The 22,272-nt window shown below is 54.3% G+C and overlaps 2 protein-coding genes across 2 annotated transcripts in view; one reads left to right on the top strand and one right to left on the bottom strand.

Annotated features, from left to right (window-relative positions):
- The window catches only part of LOC119458821 (uncharacterized), a 93,146-nt gene extending 81,848 nt beyond the window's left edge, over positions 1–11,298 (bottom strand). The window contains exon 1 of the mRNA XM_049670582.1: positions 10,916–11,298. Coding sequence (XP_049526539.1) covers positions 10,916–11,057 — 142 coding nt within the window. The 5' untranslated portion in view covers positions 11,058–11,298. The remainder of the gene's footprint in view (positions 1–10,915) is intronic.
- LOC119457953 (uncharacterized) overlaps positions 1–22,272 on the top strand; it is a 100,760-nt gene that overhangs the window by 34,173 nt on the left and 44,315 nt on the right. Inside the window, exon 6 of the mRNA XM_037719736.2 lies at positions 16,840–16,942. Coding sequence (XP_037575664.2) covers positions 16,840–16,942 — 103 coding nt within the window. The remainder of the gene's footprint in view (positions 1–16,839; positions 16,943–22,272) is intronic.

The following is a 22,272-nucleotide window of genomic DNA, read 5'->3' as shown; positions in this document are numbered from 1 at the left end:
AGCTCCTTGCGTAAGTATATCACCAGTACGCCGCTGCCGAAGCCTCATTACGCAAATCTAAAGCAAATACGATCATTAGTGGGAAAGGAATGAGCCGAACGGTGCAGGCTAGCTCTCGCTTCGACGGGCGCCGCCTGTTGCCCTACGCAAGGCTCCCCTTGCATGCGTTAGCGTTAAACTATGTGCGCCCCAGCTAGCAGCGTTCACGTCCAGCGCATGCGCAGTGGGGGAGCACGCAACGATATAGCTCCTTGCGTTTGCTGCTATAGGCTGTACTAAAGCTCTCGAATAACACGCATGAGCACTGCCGCACTGTGTAGTGCATTTGTAACGTTGTTGGTTGGTTGGTTGATATTGAGGTCCTGAAAGGCGCGCGTTAGCGCGCAGCGGGCTTCCACGTCGGGACCGTCAGGTCAAGCTTGTCGGCCGCGGAGTTAATACGTCCAAGCTTGACGCGTAACAACCAATAAAAACCGGTTGGATTGGGAATTTGAACTCTGGACTCGGAATTTGAGCTCGGGACCTCCAGAATACGAGGCGGATGCTCTACCGCTAGGCCACAGCTGTGGTTCGCAGCGATGGCCAGGGGGTAGAGCTTCCGCCGCCTATGCAGGAGGTCCCGAGCTCAAATCCCGGTGCCGCCAGGAACCCACCGGTTTTTCTAATGGGTAGAGATGTCCCCTGGCCTGGTGCTCGGCTGTCGTGGGGGTTCACATCTCGAAAGAGGGCCCAATAGAGATTTCAGGACTTGTCTCTGGGCGCCTGTTGACCAATTAGACGGCCTTGTTGACAAGCCTCCGCCGCGGCTGTGGGAGGCAAGTGCTGCCGCCGGGTACCTACCGGTAAAATATGTACAAGCGCACTCCCGGCCTGATGCTCGGCCATTATGGGACCTCAACGCTTGGAAAGGGGTGTTTGACCTCACCCCGAAGGCGTCCTCACCTCAATAGGTGCTTGGGGCACCACATGGGAAATGGCCGCCATGGGAGCGGCCCAGACATCACTTGTTTTCCGTGCTCACGAGGGTTTCGACGGGAATTCAGGGCGCAGGCTCCTTTCCCAAGCGTATCGCCCCTGAAGGAAGCCGAACGCCAGGCAGGGGTACGCTTGTACCCCTTTAAACCAGTGGGTGCCCGGCGGCGGTGGGAATCGAACCCACAACCTCCCGCAGCCGAGGCGGGCGCTCTACCGTCAGAAGGGCTCGAGCGCTGAGAGAAAGCTTGCTGGCGTTTCCAATGCTTCGCCCTTTGGGCGAGATTAAACACTTAAAACGAATAGCCTTCGTTGACTTTTCGCCTGTTTCTTGGTCAGCGAGCTTACTCAGCTGTGGGCCAACGCTAGCGTTTGTTACGCCAGCGCCTCCTCGCTCCGGTCACGCTAACTAGCGCTGCGTCGCGCTTCTCCACAGGGTGTTTCGATGTCTCCTCGCCCGCTTCTCTGCCGCCTGGGTTGATACCGTATATACTCCTGTAAGAGCAGTGTTTTTAGAGCGCGGCCTTGGGCTCTCGTTCCTGGGTTGAGCGTCGGCGCCCATCGGCGTAAGCGCGCGAACGCACTCGTGCCATAGCACCAGAGTGCCATGTAGGGGGCTTCGCCCCCCACCATCAATGGCAATAAAGGTTTCTACCACCACCACAGCTGGGCCGTTCTTCGACAGCTGGCTTCCATGCCGTGCATCTAAATCATGCGAAGGTCTCCATACTACCCTCCGAAGGTGCTGGCGGCACTGGCCCTCTGTCAGTCGGTGGGGTGATTTAGGTATCAAATGAAAACACTAATACCACTGCGCTCTGATTTCGCATTAGGGAGTACCGTAATTGTCGGACATTTTTTTTTATTGCGATAGTAATTAAATGGACGCTCCAGGTGTATTTCTGTCGTCGGCGTCGCAGTCACCGAGAGTTTCAGTCCAAGGGCGATGAAATAGTCGCCGCGCACCGTAAGCTGTATGGGCGAGTGAAAGGGTGTGAGGGTAAGTCGGTGATCGCAGCTCAATCTCGCACACGCGAGGGAGGAAAGTGGGAAGGAAGCGCGCCGTCGCGCGTGCGTAGGGACGGGGGCTCGCTTAATCCTGGCGGCCCGGGCGGCCGCGAGCGGGCGAGACTGCGACTTTTTCAAGCGAAGGCTCGCCGGCAATGTAACGCTAAAGAAAACCAGCTGCTCTCGGAGCTACACAGGTGGTCGGCGCGTTCTCGTGCCACTGCTACCGTGTTCATCGTCGTCTGCTTCCACAGCTGGCTGCGTTGCCACTAATGATTCCAGCGTAGAATTTCACTTCTGTCGTCTTAATGGGGAGGCCGCGCTTACAGGGGTACGAGACATTGAAAGGGCAGATTTTATCTTGAAATTTCATGGAATTTGAATTTCAACGAAAGGGCTCGGCGTCTAGCTTGGGAGCTTCCGAAGCAAAGGCGAAGCAAAGGCGAAGCGTCAGCGAGAGCCGCGGACGCAGTTGAGGGAGCGCGTAGAAAACGCTGTTTTATGCATTCAAGCACAAACACCAATGCGTTTCGTCGGACACCTTGAAAATTCTCAGGACTAGTGCAGTCCTGAGAATTCGTTCCAATTAGTGGGTACGCTTTGCCAACTAACGCACCGGCAGATTTAAATGCCGGTTAGTTAGATTCGTAGATTTAAATGCGCCGTGAATTAATTATTTAAAAGTGTGATTGTGTTCGGTATTTTGATGTCTCGTAGAAGCAATAGGCGCCTAATTGAGTTATTTAGATCAAGGGGTGCGTTCCCCAACCGAAGTCTGCTCTCTTGTCGAGATGCTTCGTTTTGTTTTCTCACCACGTGTAGCTTCCCTTAACCGACTCCCCACAGTGAAAAGTCGGAGGAGTTACTGGCCGCCGCTGCGTTAACGAGCTAAGAAAGCATAGGGGCGCCGCCGGTCATGACATCGTCTTCACGATGTCGCCCTTCCGTCATAATGCCGTCTTAGCCTTGCTGCCGTCACCTGAATAATCGTAACGGTTATTGCATTGTCGCTGTCATTGCGTGTACCAAATGCTGTTTCATGAAATACTGTTATCGACAACAGCAGTGTTCTTGGGAAGTGTCGATATAGTGTATCCACTTGATTTCCGCAATCCGCGTAATCTGTTCGCTCACATTGCAGTTCCCTTCAATAGAACCTGCAACTGTTTTTTTTTTTTTAATTGCGTTAACGACTCTTAAGATATTGGAGGTGGTTGTGCCGTCAGCGCCGCCGTGATGTCCAAGTATCTACTGCGCATGCGCTGCCCGCATGCTGAGGGTTCCTACAGCAGCAGCCGATTTTGGCGAGGTGTCCCGCAAACTTCCGTTTCACGGAAACTACGTCAGGGCGCTACATATAATCACCAAACCTAGCCGCTTCAGACCCAACGGGTATCCATCCTAGACCCATTTGCCCCTTCGCCGGAAGCGAATGGGGGCAAAGGTACGACTTTCGGTACCGTTCATCTCGCTAAATGCAAATAATCGACAGATTATTCGACTATCGAAGTGTCATCGTTTTCTGCGTGCGAATGATCACTTGGTTGCATAGAAAATTGCCGCCGAAGCTTCCGCAGATGCTCCTGAATTTGGACCACCCGCACAGAAGACGAGTGGACGCAATCTCCGAGCACGAGCAGCATTTCACATTGCTGTGACAACCCCTGTGTATAATATAAGCTGGAATAACTCGAGGAACATTGAGGCTTTAACGCTCGCGTTACATAAAACACAAACTACATAAACACAAACTACATAAAATACAAATGCAAACAAATGGGCTTCAATTCACGCTGTGAAAGTGGTTGGCCAGCGAAGCTGTGATATCGCCTAATACGATAGACCAATGTGACGAAGCCTTCAAGTGGGTCCTGCATTGTGCATATTGACGTTGCTGTTTCCGTCACCGCTCATCGTGCCGCGGTAGCTCAATTGGCAAGATCGTCGCACGCGTAATGCGAAGGCGTGGCTTGGTATCCCACCTGCGGTCAGTTGTTTTTACAGCGAAGCTGTTAAATGCTTAGGATACCTAGGATGGCGTCCGCGTGTAGAAAAAAAATTGCCCCCACCTCCCCGAAGGGAATCGTGAGGAAATGCGAATGCATTTCTTACGCCGAGAGTACACGGCGTAGTAATTTTAATGGCGTAAATTAATGACTAGACGAGGATTTGTACCGTAACCATTTATTTACACATTCATCAGCACCTGTTTGTGTTGTCATTGTACCTGACGGCCATAATCACAGCCTTGTGGTCGCTAAGTGTACAGTCAAAGGGTCTTTGAGAAGCATGCGCACGTCAGTTTCGGGTAAAGGCGAGATCAATGCAGCTTCCGTGAATGGTAGTCGTGCCCGTTGAACAGACACTCGCGGCACGAGGCACACACCAGGTACGACTTGAACGGCGCCAGACGAGGATTGTCGTCACAGGCGGCGATGATGGCGTCGCCGTGCTCGTCGTCGGGGCCTCCTCTTGCAAACTCGTTCCAAAGAACCCGAAGCGCGTTCAAAAGACTCGAGTCCTTCTTGATGTTCCCTATCACGCTCAGATTGTTGTCGAACCACAACCGATCGCAAACCTTGCAGCTGTGACCAAAGCTGTGGTCCTCGAAGTCGCGCTTGAAACGGGCGTCCGGCTGCGTAAATTGCCGAGCGCGCGCCGCCGCTTGCGTGGCGCGATCGAGAGTGCGGGCGGCAGCGGGATCAGCCTGTCGTCGTTGCCGCTTGGACTCTGCCTCGCGCCGCTTCACTCGAGGATCGGCGGCTCGCCGTTGACGTTTCTCCGCCGCGTCTCGAACACGAACTTCAGCGTTCTCTGCTCGCCGTTGACGTCTCACAGCGGCGCATCGAGCACACATTTCCGGATCTTCGGCTCGGCGTTGGCGTTTCGCAGCGGCTTCCCGAGCACGGAGTTCGGTATCGGCAGCTCGCTTCGCTCGCTTGCGTTCGGCATCACGCGCTCTTCGCTTCGCAGCCTTGTCTTCAGCTTCTTCTCCTCCGGTTGATGATGACGTTGAAGCTACTGCAGTGACGTCACCTCCAGCGAGAGGTGTAATGCTCGGGTTGGATTGTATTACACTTCTTGCTAGGGGTACCGTTGCCGTCAGACATTCGCCTTCACAGACTTCTGCCATCGCCTTGAGAGGTGCCCAGCCAGCGAACGGTCGAGAGTGAGGCGCGCGCTTCACTCCATTTATATATATACACATTTGACGGTACTGATGACGACCTTCTCGACCAGCTCCGGAGAAAATGCTTTGGCGATCACAATCCACCCCCTGCCAACACTGTCTATCAAGGCTCCCCAAACGCCCTCCTGGACCGCCCCATAACGATCGAGGAAGTGTATGCGGCCGTCCGCGCAAGCACACGCAACACTGCTGCCGGGGCTGACCGCATTACATATTCGCTTATCCGTAACATCAATGACACTGCCCTGCAAGATCTCACGGCGTTCTTGAACACCCACTGGCAGAACGGCAACATCCCCCTGGAGTGGAAGCATGCCGAAGTGATCCTTATCCCGAAACCAGGCAAGAAGTTGCAAATCGAGAACCTGCGTCCAATCTCCCTTACTTCATGTCTGGGCAAGCTTTTCGAACGCGTGATCACCTTCCGCCTTCAGACCTACCTCGAAGATGGCAACCTGCTCCCACACACGATGTTCGGGTTCCGTGCGCATCTGTCCACTCAAGACGTCCTCCTCCAACTAAAAGAGGAAGTCATTGAACCCGTACCCCGCTATGGTGAAAACTTCATCATGGCGCTTGATATCAAGGGAGCATTTGACAACGTTAGCCACCCAGCCATTCTCGAAGGCCTTGCAGCCCTGAACTGCGGCCACCGTGTCTTCAACTACGTGAAAGCATTCCTGACCGATCGCACTGCCACTGTCGGGATGGGGACGATCCGATCAGACACCCTCGTAGTCCCTAATAAGGGTACGCCGCAGGGTTCGGTCATCTCCCCCCTCCTTTTCAACGTGGCCATGGTGGGCCTGGCACATCAACTCCAACACATCGAGGGCGTTCGCCATGCCATGTATGCGGACGATATTACGGTCTGGGCTACCCAGGGCTCCATCGGCGAAAAAGAATACAACCTCCAGCAAGCCGCCACTTGTGTCGAGCAATATGCGCATGCCCGCGGGCTGGCCTGCTCCACCGAAAAATCCGAGCTGCTCCGAGTTCGCCACTCCACAACCCAGCCCCGCCAGACTGCCCAGGAAAACCCCATCCGGGTCCTCCTCGCTGGCAAAGTCGTCCCCGAACGCTCCATCATCAGAGTGCTAGGTGCGTGGCTGCAATCCAAACGTCGCGCCACACATACCCTCACACTCTTGCGCAACACAACGCTACAAGTGGCCCGCATGATTGCCCGTGTCACCACCCGCCGCCATGGAATGCGGGAAGAAGATACTCTCAAGCTCGTTCGAAGTCTGATAGTGAGTCGAATCGTCTACGGCCTCCCCTACCATCACCTAAATCAGCAAGAACGCGACCAAATTGACGCCATGATGCGTCGGGCCTATCGGGTGGCCTTAAAGCTCCCCCCTGGTGCCCCAACAAGCAAACTCCTTGCCATGGGAGTACATAACACCTTCAGGGAGCTATGTGAAGCACAAATGGCCACTCAGCTCCAACGTTTAACGCTCACACCCACAGGCCGCGCCCTCCTGCAGCTCCTCGGACACACTGGTACCCTTCGGGAGGCAGCCCGACTCCACCTAGTCCCAGATCATGTCCGCTCAACACTCACCGTTGCGCCTATCCCCCGCAACATGGACCCCCTACAGCACCAGGGTCGACGGGAAGCACGAGTTGAGGCCTTAACCCTCAGGTACTGTGAGAACACCACTTGCTACACCGACGCAGCACTGTATGACACCACCCGCACTCGAGCAGTAGCGGTCGTCCTCGACCACCACCACAGGGAGCTAGCCAGTGCCTCCCTCCACTGCCAGAACATCACGGAGGCTGAAGCAGTTGCCATCGCACTTGCCATCGCTCAGGGCAACAAGCTAGGACGGTCGTTTCACGTTCTCACGGACTCCCAGGCCGCCTGCCGCAATTACCTGAAAGGACGCATTTCTCAACCTGCGCTCAATATCCTCCTAAGGGCACATGACGCTGGCGAACAGCTGCACATTCGAACACCTCCGATCAGGCATAAGATCATATGGACACCTGGCCACGCGGGGCTGGAGGGAAACCAGGCGGCGGATAGGGTCGCTCGAGGGTATACAAGCCGAGCACCCGTTCACCCTGCCCCTGAGGCACCCGTTCCAGTACCGTGTGACTATTCATCCATTCTAAATTATTAAAAGGGTACCCGAAGAAAATACTCTCCCCCCCATCGCTCACTCACCAAAGAGGAGGCTACCAGCTGGAGACTTATCCAGGCAGGTACCTACCCCAACTTCCACCTCCTCAGCAATATCCACCCCATGGCATACCCTTCACGCTGCCCGTGGTGTTCCGAGAAAGCCACTCTATTCCACATTACATGGGCGTGTCGTGCAATTACTGCCTTACCCCCCATCCAACACCCGAGCGCGGAGCGGTGGGAGTCGCTGTTGGCCAGCGAGGCCTTGGACGATCAGCTTAGCCTGATTAAAAGGGCACGCAGGGCGGCGACGGCGAGCGGAGCCCTGGACTGAGGGCCCCCCCCACCGCGAGGCCAAGAGCCTCCGATCTTCGAAGACTCACCGCGAATCTTACCATCGCTCAATAAAAGTTTCTATCCATCCATCCATCCATTTATATATACGTGCGAGTGAGCGAACGGGAGAGTTGGGCGCAGGGAGGAGAGAGAGCGAACGGCGAGAGAAGCGGCGAAGCACTGCACCTACCCTCTCCTACACTCTCTCCACACACGCGGAAGCTCCGCCGAGTTCCAACACCCTCCAGAAAAATATGAAGGCCTTAGCTCTCTTCGCGTGACGTCACACGATGGGGCGGATTGAAAAAAAAAAGATATGGAACGCTGTTCAAGAGAGGTTGTCTCGCAGGTGCATTGCGCGGAAACATTTTTTTTCTGCAAGAACAAGCATGCATGTATTTAAAAAAGAATAGAACGCCAGAAAACTGTAGCAGCAAAACATTTATTTACGAAGCCCAGTTTCTTTTTGTGCTGGCTTTATATTAGAAGCAATGCATGCAGTTATTTGGCCTCGAGAGTTGTGGCTTTCCTTTTTTTTTTTTTTTGATTTATCGGCAGCGTCGAGAAGTTTGTCGTTCAGCTTCCTACAAAAGTTCTTTAGCAGAATGTTGTGCTGCACCGCAGGATGTGTTTAAGCACTAATTCAACTGTGTGGCCATTCTCACACGTATCGAAGTCGGACTGCTCTTCACTAGCCAGCAATTGTAGCGTCATTTTCGTTACCACCTGGCAGTTGTTCAGGCATCATAAGCAGTGCTGGCTCTGTAGCGAGCTGCTCTACTACAACGTAGCTATGAGCAACTGCGTTAAGGGCAAACATTGATGGATAAACTAAACCTCCTCGGTCCAGCTGCTTCACAAGACCATAATGTTCGTTTGTGGCAGAGACTGTGATCTTCTTGTCCACGGTCAACGAGTACCTGCATTGCTCGCACTTCAACTTTTTAAGGGTCCCGTATACTGCATAACCTGCGACGTAGACGAGGACTGGGACGACGTCCTGCATCTTCGTAAGAGCCTGGCTGGTAACAACGTTGCTGCTGGGAAGCAATGCCTCGACTTGCTTTCGGACACATTCCCAGTGCTGGTCAGGGGAAACTGTAGGCAAGGTGCTCTGCAGGCGCAGCTTGTTTTCGACTTCATATATCTGCCTGATGGAGATGTGATATTGCGCACCTGCCAGCTGCCTATACTTTCCAAACCGATCTTCAAGGCAGTCTGTCTGAATCTTCCCAAAAAGGACATATGACATTCCAAGCTCTTCGAAGCTGTACCTAGCGAGCTCAACAAGCGCATAGGTGGTGTGTTCGAGAGCAGCGTGAGTCTCCTTTGTCAGAGTACCGTTGTCAAAACCTTTGTTCTTCCACTCATCCAGCCACTTCAGAAACATGTGCACGAAGTCAATTTTTGGATCGTTATCAATGGAAAGCACTGGTTGTTGGAAGTGATCTCTAAGCCTTTCTCCCTTCCATGGAGTTTTGACGTTTACAATTTTCCACCACTTGAGTATGATCTCGACGAATGTAGCCGTGGTCTCGAAAGAGAATAGGTTGTGCTTTGCTCGAAGAGCACGTAACGCCTCTGGTAAATAGTCATTGAAGATTTGTAAAGCAAGCTTTACGTCCTGCCTTTCAAGACTCGAAGGGTAGAGGGCTTTTCTTGACAGCCCATAGCCATATTTCAACAGCTGGTCACACTCTTTGCTGTGAAGGTCCCTGATTGTTGCAAATGACGCTGTTTGCATTCGCTCTGATTCTGGTGTGTCTCCTTGGATCTCCGGGAAGTAGAAACAAATTTGGTCATTCTTCTGATTGATCCAGTTATTTCGTATGCATTTTAGAATGTGCACTGGGTCTATAACGAAGAACAGCGGCCTTGAAGGGTCTGATGGATGTTGGTACACAATTCTGTTACACGGAGGTGATTCGAAAAGTGACATCGCTTTTCTGTTCAGAGTTGTTGTCGCTGACGACGCACATAACCCGGTACCCAATCTTTTCCAGCCCACAAATCACGTCTTTAAGCGTCTTTTGCAGGAACTCCGCCTCTACTCGGTGCACCGGCACGATGTGCGCAACTTCTTTGAATTTACACGTCACGCTGCGCACCATGAAAACGAGCGCACAGTTAGCAGCTTCATTTCTATTAATTGCAGCGCCGGTAATATTGCCTCCTTTGTAGTCAAAGTAAGGTTTTATATGTATTTCATCAACCATAACTGTGACAAAGCGCTGGTCATCTTTCAGGTCAGAAATTCTTCTTGTCATGTAGCTGAGGAATGTTTCACTCTGATGCTCTTGTTGAGGACTCATACCATAAGACGAGCACACTGATCTTATCATCATAGGAGGCGGCAAGGTGATGCTTCCATGGCTACGTATGAACGCGTATGCATGGGGCGATATAGTGAAAACAATACAGCAAAACATCATGAAATCAGCAGAGTAGCGCCTGCGCTGTTTTTTCGGTAGGTGCAAGGTGACTTGCTCTTTCAGAAATTGAATACAGTTGGCGTCATCTTCTGCTTGGGACGTGCAAAGCTGATCAAGCAGTAAACAAACAGCCTCGCAAATTTCGGCGACTGAGTAGGACATCAGGTCACAGTCCCACTTCTCGATGCCTTCCAGGAGTTCCACCATACCCCTTTTACTATTAGCGATTTCGGGAACGCAGAGATTTGCACCGAGCTTTTTTACGGCCGTTTTCATAACGTGTAGTGTCACGCTCAAATCTCCTTTCACGCAAACAGAGTATTTCAACCACGGTGCTTCATCGTCGACAATGTGAATGAGAAGAAGCCTTTCATTTCTTTCGATAACATCCCAGAACTTCATCCCTTGGCTCCTTAAGTGGTTGGCAAGTTCGCTCACACTGTTGACTTTATCCTCCTCGCGTGCTCTAAATGCCTCGTTGGATTCAGCGATGGCTTTCTGAAGGACTGCATTCTCTATTCGCGCGCGCTTGGAGTCAGGATCTTCCCTCCTCGCGGTCTTTCTGGACAAGTAGCTCGAATGATTCGGGAACTTCGACGGTACAGCGTCTGGGCGAAGGCGCACATGAGATAGCGGCACTGTCATTACGCGGCCAGTTGCTTGATCTGTATGCGTCGCGTCTCGAATAATGTCCTCGTCCATAGTTCACATACCTAGAAAAAAAAATACGCTCCAATCAGCAAACCGACGGCTGCAGGTCACACAAACATGCGGCTCATGAGCCACTTACACATGTACGTTTATATTCTTTCAATTAACTAACACCTAAATAAAAAAACTTACCCTGGAATGTTCGGTGACCGTGAGGTTTTCCCGTGGCACAGCGCGAATCCAAGCGTCCCTTAGAGCTTGATCTCTCGGGAACTTGAAGACGTGCACCTTCGTGTCCCCCGTGTAGTTTCCGCGGCATCGAGGTACACAGCATTTGCACGGCATCGCGGCGGGATTCTTTTCACAGCGAGGAAAACACGTCCGACTGAACAGCGAAGAGATGTATGACTGTACATACGCGCCGGGGAATGAGACGCGCCGGGGGAGACGCGCGATCAACGCGCACCAGCGCGATCCGGACGCGCGGATGCGTCGTGTCGCGGCGACGGGCAAAACCGCAAAACGCGCTCGCCGCCTCATGCGTCCGCCCCATCTGCTGACGTAGCGCGAGTGGAAAGGGAAAAGAACTAAGGCCTTCATATTTTTCTAGAGGGTGTTGCGATGATAAGTGGTTCTTGAGGGAAAGGGAAAGGTTGGCGCTATCTTCTGCAGCCCTTGAGGGAGCACGGCTCAGCGCCAATGAGGGTGTTGCGAGTTCCCGCGATGCGAGCATCCTCACACGCCAGAGCGCGCTCCTCCTCTCCACTCACTCTCCGCTACTCCGCCCGCATCACTTGCTCCGGTTGCTAGGGGCGAGGATAAGCGCGCGCGCCCGCAGCTGTTGCTATGGGAGAGGGAGTGAGAGCGGAGAGAACACCTGCCGGCGCGCGAACACCGACTTCTTCTTCAATATCACTACTACTACTACTACTACTACTACTACTACACCGACAGACGCCTGACATGCCCCGACTAAGAAATGCATTCGCATTTTAAAAAACTATCAGCATTTGCTCGAGCGTCGTCGTCTTCCGCAGCTGGCTCGTTGGCGCCCCTCGGCTAGCGCTCGTGCCGTTAAATGCCGTGCCGAGCACGACCGCGTGCTCTGCAAGCGCTCGTGCTCGGCACGGCATCCAACGACACGTAAAAGAACAAAACGACGCGTAGAACAATTTCGGCTCCATTTGCGTGGCGGTTTCGTGCCAGCTGTGCCTTAGCACAGGTGTCCAAAGGAATGATGGATGGCCCATACCCCTCGCCACCGCCGATGCCTCTTTAACAAGTGTCGCGATACTCGGCGGCGGCACGTCCCACCGCGCTAGCGCTGTTATCAGTAGTTGCCCTTCGGACTCGCTATGCGACCGACGCTCCTTTAACCAAATTTTCCAGGATCCTGACATCACGATTCTCACGATGCCATGCAGTGGGCCGCGTCTATGAACGCTGTGGGTCATACGCTAGTCTTAGATCTGGCGAACAAGCAGCAAACGCACTACTTGGCCATCGCGCCGGGCGAAAACAAGACGCCAGTGTCCTTGCTCTTTGACGAACATGCCGAAGACACTCAATATAGTCAGTAATTATATATAAATTCCCTATAGCCGACAGTTTGCTTTGTTCTCGTTCACACACACATATATATAACGTGTGTCGGGTGAGCCCATGAACAAGGCATTGCAATGTGGTGAACGCAGTTCACCACATTGGATCCAACCATGGATCCCACCCATCGAATCCCACCCATGGATCCAGGACCTAAGAGGTGCGGCGCAATGCTAACGCATCTCTCGCATTTACTTGTATATCGCCAATGAATTTGGTTACAAGTCAAAAGCGGGAGACACTGATTTTAGGTATACCGCTTCGAAATGTACTACTAATTTGTGCGGAAGACTATTGCGAAACTCCCGTAAACGTCGCAACAATTTGCCGCAAGTTGTAAACTCTGAAGCGACGCGGAATCTAAAGCCCTCTTCATACTGCTCGAGAGGGCGAAAACGAGTGCGCGCGATTGTACAGAGTTTAACACAAAGGTGGTAAAAAAAATTCACCCGAAAGGCGAAGCATCAATGGCGAGAGCAAATTAGTAGAAATCTATACGGAGTAAGGATAGCAGTTTTATCAACTTGGACATGCAGCAGCACCAGCAACGCGCGGAACTATTGTCGACGCCGTCGGCGTTTTGCCCGCGTTCGAACCGAACGCGCGCGGCGTTGGTGACTGTTGCCGGTGCCTCTGGGTCTTTAACCACCTTCTCACCTCGCAACGTTCTTATATAAATATGCATTTGGTGCCGCAGCTAAACGTCCCTCCCTCCCCTCCCCCCACGGCCTCTCGCGCGACGGAGTCTCGTTTGCTCTCTGCCGTGCATTCGCTCCCCGTTAAAGCGCGCGTCCCTCGCGCGCTATCACTCACACATAGAGCATGCCGTATGCTCTGATTTCATCGCCGTTGGACTCTATGCAGAACCTCACGGCGACGACGACGCCGACGGCAGAAATACACTTGGAGTGTTCATATAATAGATCGCAATAAATATTCTGGAGTGGCGGCGCCCGCTGTTTACCAGCAGGGGTGAAGCCAGCGTATGCCCTGACTTCAACTCTGAAAGAGTGCCGCGCAGGCTGCAGTCCGCGCACGCCTTGAGTGCTTTTGCTGAGCGAATGTAAACGCTAGGGTAATTGGACAATAAAAGGTCGTTGTTTCTAGCTAAAATATATTAGGCTCAGTGTTGATATCGAGAACTCTCAAAAAATGTACCACGACATTCAGGTTTACTCCTAAAACCTGTGAAAAAAAATAGCCATCTTAAACATGAAGGAGGCGAAAAGCAGGCGTTTCCTATTTTCCACTATTCCCTAATGTCTCTTCGTGCCCCGAGTAAGATAGTGGCGGCCTGACTTCACTTTCAAAGCAGCATTGCCACTCCAGAAGCTTTACATGCGACGCAGCTTATGGCATGGGCTTTGTCCGTCCCTCCTTCCGTCCCGCGGCGTCCCACACCCCCACAGCGCATGCACGCCCCCTCCCCTCTCTCTCCTCTCCTACGCTCCCCTCCTTTCTCTCCTCTAGGAACCCTCTACTCTACGGAGCGGCGCGCACGACAGGTGGTGCGACAGCTGCATACTCCGCTGGGGGCGCCACGGTAGTTCCGCGGTATGAAAATGACGGAGCGCGCGCGCCTCATTCTCTCTCCTGTGCAGCGCCGCCATGAGCGCTCGGGCCGCTGCCGCGAAACAGGAGTGGCGACGTGGCGATCCCGAACTTCGGGCTCGCGAAACCGAAAGGAAGCGTGAACGGCGGCAAGCGGACCCTGAACTCCGGGATCGTGAAGCCGAATCTAAACGTCAACGTCGAGCGGTGGATCCCGAGGCGGCGCGGCAGCGCGAAGCCGAATCACTACGCAAACGTCGAGCGGTGGATCCCGAGGCGGCGCGGAAACGCGAAGCCGAATCACTATGCAAACGTCGAGCGGTGGATCCCGAGGCGGCGCGGAAACGCGAAGCCAAATCACAACGCAAATGTCGAGCGGTGTATCCCGAGGCGGCGTGGAAACGCGAAGCCGAATCGAAACGTCAACGTCGAGCGGTGGATCCCGAGGCGGCGCGGAAACGCGAAGCCAAATCACAACGCAAATGTCGAGCGGTGTATCCCGAGGCGGCGTGGAAACGCGAAGCCGAATCGAAACGTCAACGTCGAGCGGTGGATCCCGAGGCGGCGCGGGAACGCGAAGCCGAATCGAAACGTCAACGTCGAGCGGTGGATCCCGAGGCGGTGCGGAAACGCGAAGCCGAATCACTACGCAAACGTCGAGCGGTGTATCCCGAGGCGGCGCGGAAACGCGAAGCCGAATTGAAACGTCAACGTCGAGCGGTGAATCCCGAGGCGGCGCGGAAACGCGAAGCCGAATCACAACGCAAACGTCCAGCGGTGTATCCCGAGGCGGCGCGGAAACGCGAAGCCGAATCGAAACGTCAACGTCGAGTGGTGGATCCCGAGGCGGCGCGGAAACGCGAAGCCGAATCACTACGCAAACGTCGAGCGGTGGATCCCGAGGCGGCGCGGAAACGCGAAGCCGAATCACAACGCAAACGTCGAGCGGTGGATCCCGAGGCGGCGCGGAAACGCGAAGCCGAATCACAACGCAAACGTCGAGCGGTGGATCCCGAGGCGGCGCGGAAACGCGAAGCCGAATCACAACGCAAACGTGTAGCGGTGGATCCCGAGGCGGCGCGGAAACGCGAAGCCGAATCACAACGCAAACGTGTAGCGGTGGATCCCGAGGCGGCGCGGCAGCGCGAAGCCGAATCACAACGCAAACGTCGAGCGGTGGATCCCGAGGCGGCGCGGCAGCGCGAAGCCGAATCACTACGCAAACGTCGAGCGGTGGATCCCGAGGCGGCGCGGAAACGCGAAGCCGAATCACTATGCAAACGTCGAGCGGTGGATCCCGAGGCGGCGCGGAAACGCGAAGCCAAATCACAACGCAAATGTCGAGCGGTGGATCCCGAGGCGGCGCGGAAACGCGAAGCCAAATCACAACGCAAATGTCGAGCGGTGTATCCCGAGGCGGCGTGGAAACGCGAAGCCGAATCGAAACGTCAACGTCGAGCGGTGGATCCCGAGGCGGCGCGGGAACGCGAAGCCGAATCGAAACGTCAACGTCGAGCGGTGGATCCCGAGGCGGTGCGGAAACGCGAAGCCGAATCACTACGCAAACGTCGAGCGGTGTATCCCGAGGCGGCGCGGAAACGCGAAGCCGAATTGAAACAACGTCGAGCGGTGAATCCCGAGGCGGCGCGGAAACGCGAAGCCGAATCACAACGCAAACGTCCAGCGGTGTATCCCGAGGCGGCGCGGAAACGCGAAGCCGAATCGAAACGTCAACGTCGAGTGGTGGATCCCGAGGCGGCGCGGAAACGCGAAGCCGAATCACTACGCAAACGTCGAGCGGTGGATCCCGAGGCGGCGCGGAAACGCGAAGCCGAATCACAACGCAAACGTCGAGCGGTGGATCCCGAGGCGGCGCGGAAACGCGAAGCCGAATCACAACGCAAACGTGTAGCGGTGGATCCCGAGGCGGCGCGGAAACGCGAAGCCGAATCACAACGCAAACGTGTAGCGGTGGATCCCGAGGCGGCGCGGAAACGCGAAGCCGAATCACAACGCAAACGTCGAGCGGTGGATCCCGAGGCGGCGCGGCAACGCGAAGCCGAATCGAAACGTCAACGTCGAGCGCTGGATCCCGAGGCGGCGCGGAAACGCGAAGCCGAATCGAAACGTCAACGTCGAGCGCTGGATCCCGAGGCGGCGCGGAAACGCGAAGCCTAATCGAAACGTCAACTTCGAGCGGTGGATCCCGAGGCGGCGCGGAAACGCGAAGCCGTATCGAAACGTCAACTTCGAGCGGTGGATCCCGAGGCGGCGCGGAAACGCGAAGCCGAATCGAAACGTCAACGTCGAGCGGTGGATCCCGAGGCGGCGCGGAAACGCGAAGCCGAATCACAACGCAAACGTCGAGCGGCGGATCCCGAAGCGACGAGGCAACGCGAGTCGGCGGCGAAGGCAACGAAACGCTTGAATCTACTGCTGGGGACCGATGGCGCGAACGCGCTGTTCAAGCGAGATTTCCTCGACCGGAAAATCGACCATCTCCCGCTCAAGATACCATCTCCCCGCTGCTTCGCATCCACACATGGTTCCCTTTAGCCGGAGATGGAGTAATATTTTTTTTTAATCTCCTTATCAACACACTTCTCCAGAACGCGCGAACCATGTTCTCGGGACTGCACTGGCGATATCTGAAGATTACATGTGGCACAAAATCGGCTGTGAGGTTGCGTGCTAAATTTAGTTTCCATTGATTTCTTTCGACCTGGTCGGCTTAAGCATTAATGCTTAATAGCTGCTTCGGCCTTCAGGAGCGGCAACTTCTCGCAGCCCCTGAATATCGGCTCTCGCTGCAGTTATAAGCGTAGTCAACACTTGGCGACATAGCCTGACCGTGCGCTCGGTCCTAACGTCAGTCTACATCGGCGCCTTTGCAAGCAGTTTTAGTGTAAGAACTATTTGTAAACACGACCATACTCTATACGTTACATTTGTTCTGTTTTCAGAGAGGTTAAACTGGGAGTGTACACGACCAAAAATATCAAGATCAAAACTACAGAGACGATCGACAAGTACAAGTCGTTCGGCGTGTACTGCTTCAGCGCTGGAGTAAGTATCATCCCCGATGATGATGACGACGATGACGATGTTCTTGGTATCCCCTTTGAAACAGGGATCGCAGTCTTATCATTTTTCCTATCTCTTCTTGATAATTTCTTTCTGAATGAAATTATCATTCTTTGGGAAATGTTTATTTGTGGCAATTTTCCGCACTGTGCTGTATCGGTAGCGCTGCCCTTACTAACGTGTCTTAACCGTACGCGGGAGCCAACCGGCAATTAAGGCGTCACCCTGAAAGGCGTTTTCGACCAGAGGCGCGGCGTCTCAAACAGCGCATGCGTCTTGTGCCGGAGGCGTAGCGTCTCTAGGACAGAGTCTCAAAACGCTAGATGTCACCAGGGTGGCTACCAACGGTCGCAGCGCACGAAGCTATCGTACCACCGGCAGTTTTTATCGCTGTGTTAGGTTGGACTATCTTCGGGACGGGCCCACAAGAACGGGCACGAATAATCACGGTTAGTTCCCAAAAAAAACTCAACGCCTTAAATAGAGGGGCGTTGTTAAAATGCGTCAATTGGTGTAGGGCACTGCTGTTGTAACATGGCTTTCCCATAAGTGAACAGGCGCCACTGGACCCCAGCCCAACACTCCTAGGCAGAGTCCCGCCCGGGCCTAGTGAATCCGAGCCTCACCAGACAAACACAGAGCTAATATTGCAGTAACAATGTCCATTTTACTTCGCTATTGGTGTAAATTATCGACAGCAACACGATTACGCCTCTGCCGAAAATTTACACCAGCAGCGAAGTAGAATACACTTAATTACTGCGATATTAGACCTCTGTTTGGCTGGTGGGGCTCTGCGCCTCCATATAACTGCACCGCGCAGGCCATTCACGTTTGCGCCTCCACTCATCCGGTAAAATACCCAGTCTGCCTGGATTTAGCGGAATATCAGACAAGCTAAAACTCTCCATTCTTACTAAGCTGCACCAGACTTACCCCCTTTAACGAGTTGAGCTACTTCTTTAAAATAAGAAATCATGAATATGTTCTCACTGAATAGAGAACGATGAAAAACAAACGAAATCAGTTGTCGAGCTTAACTCTTGCCTAAGAGACTGCTACTTAAGCCATCAGCGTTTACCGTTCACACTTGATAGTGAGAACGGTACCTCACTCGGAAGAATATTGCTGCAATGCAAAAATCGAGCGCAGGAAACCGACCTTTTTGGAAGGCGTTGTTTGCAGACATTTGAGAACACAGTTCACAATAGGGAACCTCGGGAACGCAACGGCTCCTGAAAATTTCGATACAACCCACACATTTAAGCCGTGCTCTTTTTATCGTTGGCACCGGTTCACAAGTTAGCTTACGGTTTTCGTTACGGACCGACTGCTCCTCCCCATCCCTGCTTTAACTGAAGCCAGAGTACCGGCTGGCTTCCGTTTTCCTTCGTCTGGGGCTCAAAGCGAAGTCCCGGTGCACCACATCTCCTGCGCCACCTGGCGCCTCGGAGCATCAGAAGCTTGCTTCGCGAGGCGATTTAGCCAATTGGTCAACCAGCTCAAATCAACGTGTTTCTGCTCTTCACTTGTAGTTAACATGGTTCTTTGCTTCACCTTCGTCAATGCATGACGCGAGAAGGAGTCAGATGAGTGAGCAGGCAAAGAAACGCTACTACTATAGATACGACAGTGGTTTGCGGGCAAACTGCAGGTACGATACGGTACGTTTCCGCTATTTCAGAAAAATAAACACCACGCAAATTTGTCAGGCGGACAACTTTAGCAGGGCATGCAAAAACGCATTAGGCGACACTACGGAAGCAGTCGCACGTCAAATCAACACTCTGTGCCCGCCGCAGTAGTTTTGCGGCTCAAGGGTTCTATCCCGACCGCGGCAGCCGCATTGCGTCCCATAACGCAAAGTATAACAGTCATGCGATGTGCCATGCGAGGCAATGACAATACTCAACCCTCTCGGAGATATGAACAATGGCGCACAACGCCTTGAGCAGACAAACAGCAGTGGTGCACGCCAGGCAACGTTTAACATCAACTCGCCACTCTCTGTTCATCACCCCCAATTATCGTCAAAGCACAGAAAGCTCCGCTTACATCGATTTTTTTTTTCGAGCATTCTCGCCAGTACAACGAGCGTTCGAGCTTTCTCGTCCTCTCAAGTACAACGTAAGTGCGGAGTACATTGCATCCACGGTGGCCGCGGAATTTCGTACCACGCGACAAGGCTTTCACGTTGAGTAGGTCACGCATGTACGCTTCAAGCAGATTTGCGTTTTCCTCACTGCTGACTCAAACACCATTACCATCGGCCTATTTTTATGTCCACTGCAGTACGAAGGGCTCTCCCTGCGATCTCCAGTTACCCCTGTCTTGCACTAGCTGCAGAGATTCTTAGCGCCCTCTGCCGCGTCGCAGGTCTGACCGCCGCCTTGTGCAGGTGCTCCGCAGCCACTGAGTGCCATGGGTTAATTGCAGGAGTCATGAGGGAGGTAGCGGCCGAAGAGTGCACCAGGGAGGCCAATTCCAGTTCTGATGAGGGGGAGTGCCTTTGTTGAAGCTTAGTGGGCCTTCCCAATTTGGTTGCACCTGGACTACTATAGCCCCACTAGCTCTCGGCAATTTTTCCTTGAACTGCTGTCCGGTGTTCTACCTCTTGTCCACGCCACCACCTCTCTCTCAAATATACAAGTCTCTTATTTGGCGAGGCGAGCGTGCACGGTTGGCGTGCAAGGTGGGCGGCACTGACGAGCGTGTGCTCCGTACCGGTGGTGGAACACATGCCGCGGTGGGTACTCGTCCGAACTGCCGCGACTGCGAGAGTGGCGTCGGTCTCGTGACGCGCGTTTCAGCAGCGTGCGCATCGACCTGGTCGGTCCTTTGTCGCCATGCAAGGACAACCGCTATATCTCAACATGCATCGACCGGTTCACTCGATAACCAAGGGCATTGCCCATCAGAAATATCACCGCGGATACAGTCTCCCGAGGTCTTATCTATGCATGGATTAGTCGCTGCGGAGTTCCCACGACCATTACAACAGGTCGAGGTCGTCAATTCGACTCCGCGCTGTTCCGTAGTTGTCCCGACTGCTTGGTGTCAGAACGACGACGGCCTACCACCCCATATCCAACGGCATGGTTGAGCGCCTTCACCGCCAGCTAAATGTCTCGCTTACAGCATCATGGACACTGGTATCATGGGCGGAGCGTCTATCGCTCGTCCTTGCCATACGCAGTGTTATACGGACAGACGCCTCCTGCTCCTCGGTAGAGTTCACTGTTGACTCCATCGCGGACGTAGTGTCATCCCTGGAGGGTGCCCGAGGCTCTGGCAAAGTGAGCTCCCCACGGGCGGTCTGTTCCGGAGTGCCTGAAGGATCCGTCCTGAGCCCCTTCCTTTTCAACTTGGCGCTGGCGTCTCTCCCTTCTGCCATTCCAGCAGACCTCCGGTATAGTGGCTAGCACTGTACCTCCGGCATCGTGTCTACATTTCCGTATGTGCCGATGATGTAGCTATGTAAACGCGGGGTCCCACTAGAAGCCTTCCAGCCGTGCGGTCCTGCTTTCAGCGTGCCCTGGACGAAGTTGTTTCCTACTTCCAAGAAGTGGGCCTCTCTGTATCGTCCACGAAGACAGAGGTCCTTCTCGTCCATCCCAGCGTGGCCTTACGCCGTCGAGCTGTTCCGATGGTGCTGGGCGGCAACCACATACCATGGAAGCGGGCCGTGACCTACTTGGGCCTGCAGATAGACCACCGGCTCTTGTGGGCGCCAGCGCTCAACGCGCTCTTTTCTCAAGTGCTGAAGGTCCGAAAGGCGGTTGGCCGTCTGCTCCTACGCGGCAGAGGATGCACAGCACATTGGTGTATCTGTCTATACGCCGCCGCATCTACGTCAAGGCTTCTGTATGCACTCCCCCTCGTGGCCCTCCCACGGGCTCGTGTAGACCGCCTGGAGCTCCAGCACCCTAAAGCCATCCGGATCATTCTTGGTTTGCCAGGCACCTCGCACATCGCTGCCACCCTAGCCGAGGGAAATGCTTGGCCGCTGTCCCTGCTACTGCTACAACAGGGCCTCCATCGCGTTGACAGGTTACATCACGTCACGGGTAGCGCGGCTCTGCTGTCGAGGTTGTGGCGCCGACCTCATTCGCGCATGGGCAGCTTGTGTCAGCTCTACGAGGACGTTGTTGGTCGCCCACCCACGCTAGCCGTCCTGCCACCTCCTCCGCACCATCAGCCATTGGAGGTGTGTACTACACTGGAGGGCCTCACGAAAAGGCGATCCCCAACCTGCGCCTTGTTCCAGGCGTCGGCATTCCTGCTGAAGGACTAGCTGGACGGACATCTGCACATCTACACTGACGGCTCCGTCCATGCAGACTCCGGATCTGCCACGTCCTCCTGCGTGATCCCTGCCCTCCAGCGCTCGGGAGTGTGCCGGCTGCCTTTCGCAGCTAGCTCCACCGCCGCTGAGGTGGCCGGCCTCCATCTGGCTGCGAACCTGCTTGCGGAGGACCCCCCGGATTCCCCGGCTGTGATCCTCTGCGACTCGCGAACGGCGCTCCTGGCTCTTCGTCGACCGGAGACCGCCGGCCTTGGCGTGGCCCTGCTGGCGGTAAAGCTTCGCGCCCTTGTTTCGAGTGGCTTGAAGCTGTCGCTGCAGTGGCTCTGGAGGGTGCCAGAGGCTCTGGCGAAGTGGCACTCCTTGTGCTTCTTGATGTCGAAAGCGCTTTTCATGGCTTGCCTTACCCGGTCATTCAGCGCTCTCTAGACGATCTTGGGGTTACGGGATGTCTCCGGCGTTTCGTCACGGCCTTTCTCACAGGGCGTTCCCCTTGTGTAAGGGTGGGAAATGCTGTGAGCTCCCCACGGGCGGTCTGTTCCTGAGTGCCTGAAGGATCCGTCCTGAGCCCCTTCCTTTTCAACTTGGCGGAGCAGGAGCAGAAAGAAAGAGAAAGAAAGAGAAAGAGAAAGGAAAGAGGGTGAAGGTCGATCGGTTACACAGCCCTTGACTGTCAGGGGTTGCCAGGCGGCGCATTCACAATTTGCAACACTATCGGGAGCAGCGACTCCAATATCCACCTCCTCATAAGTCGCTGACCTGCGCAAATTGTGAATGCGCCGCCTGGCAACCCCTGACAGTCAAGGGCTTAGTAACCGATCGACCTTCATCCCCTTTTCTCTTTTCTTTCTCTTTTCTTTCTTCTTTACATCCCCCGCCCCTTCCCCAAGGCGCTGAATCGTGCTCCCTAAAGGTTTGCAGAAAATAGCGCCTTTTCCTCTTCACAACCACAATTTCTCTCTCTCGGTAGAGCTCGCAAGTCCTGCTTTCCGAGACTGCACGCACACTG

This window comes from Dermacentor silvarum, chromosome 7 (assembly GCF_013339745.2).
Source record: "Dermacentor silvarum isolate Dsil-2018 chromosome 7, BIME_Dsil_1.4, whole genome shotgun sequence".
In the NCBI taxonomy this organism is placed as follows: domain Eukaryota; kingdom Metazoa; phylum Arthropoda; class Arachnida; order Ixodida; family Ixodidae; genus Dermacentor; species Dermacentor silvarum.
The sequence above is the reverse complement of the archived record's forward strand: the minus strand, read 5'-3'. Positions and strand labels throughout refer to the sequence as shown.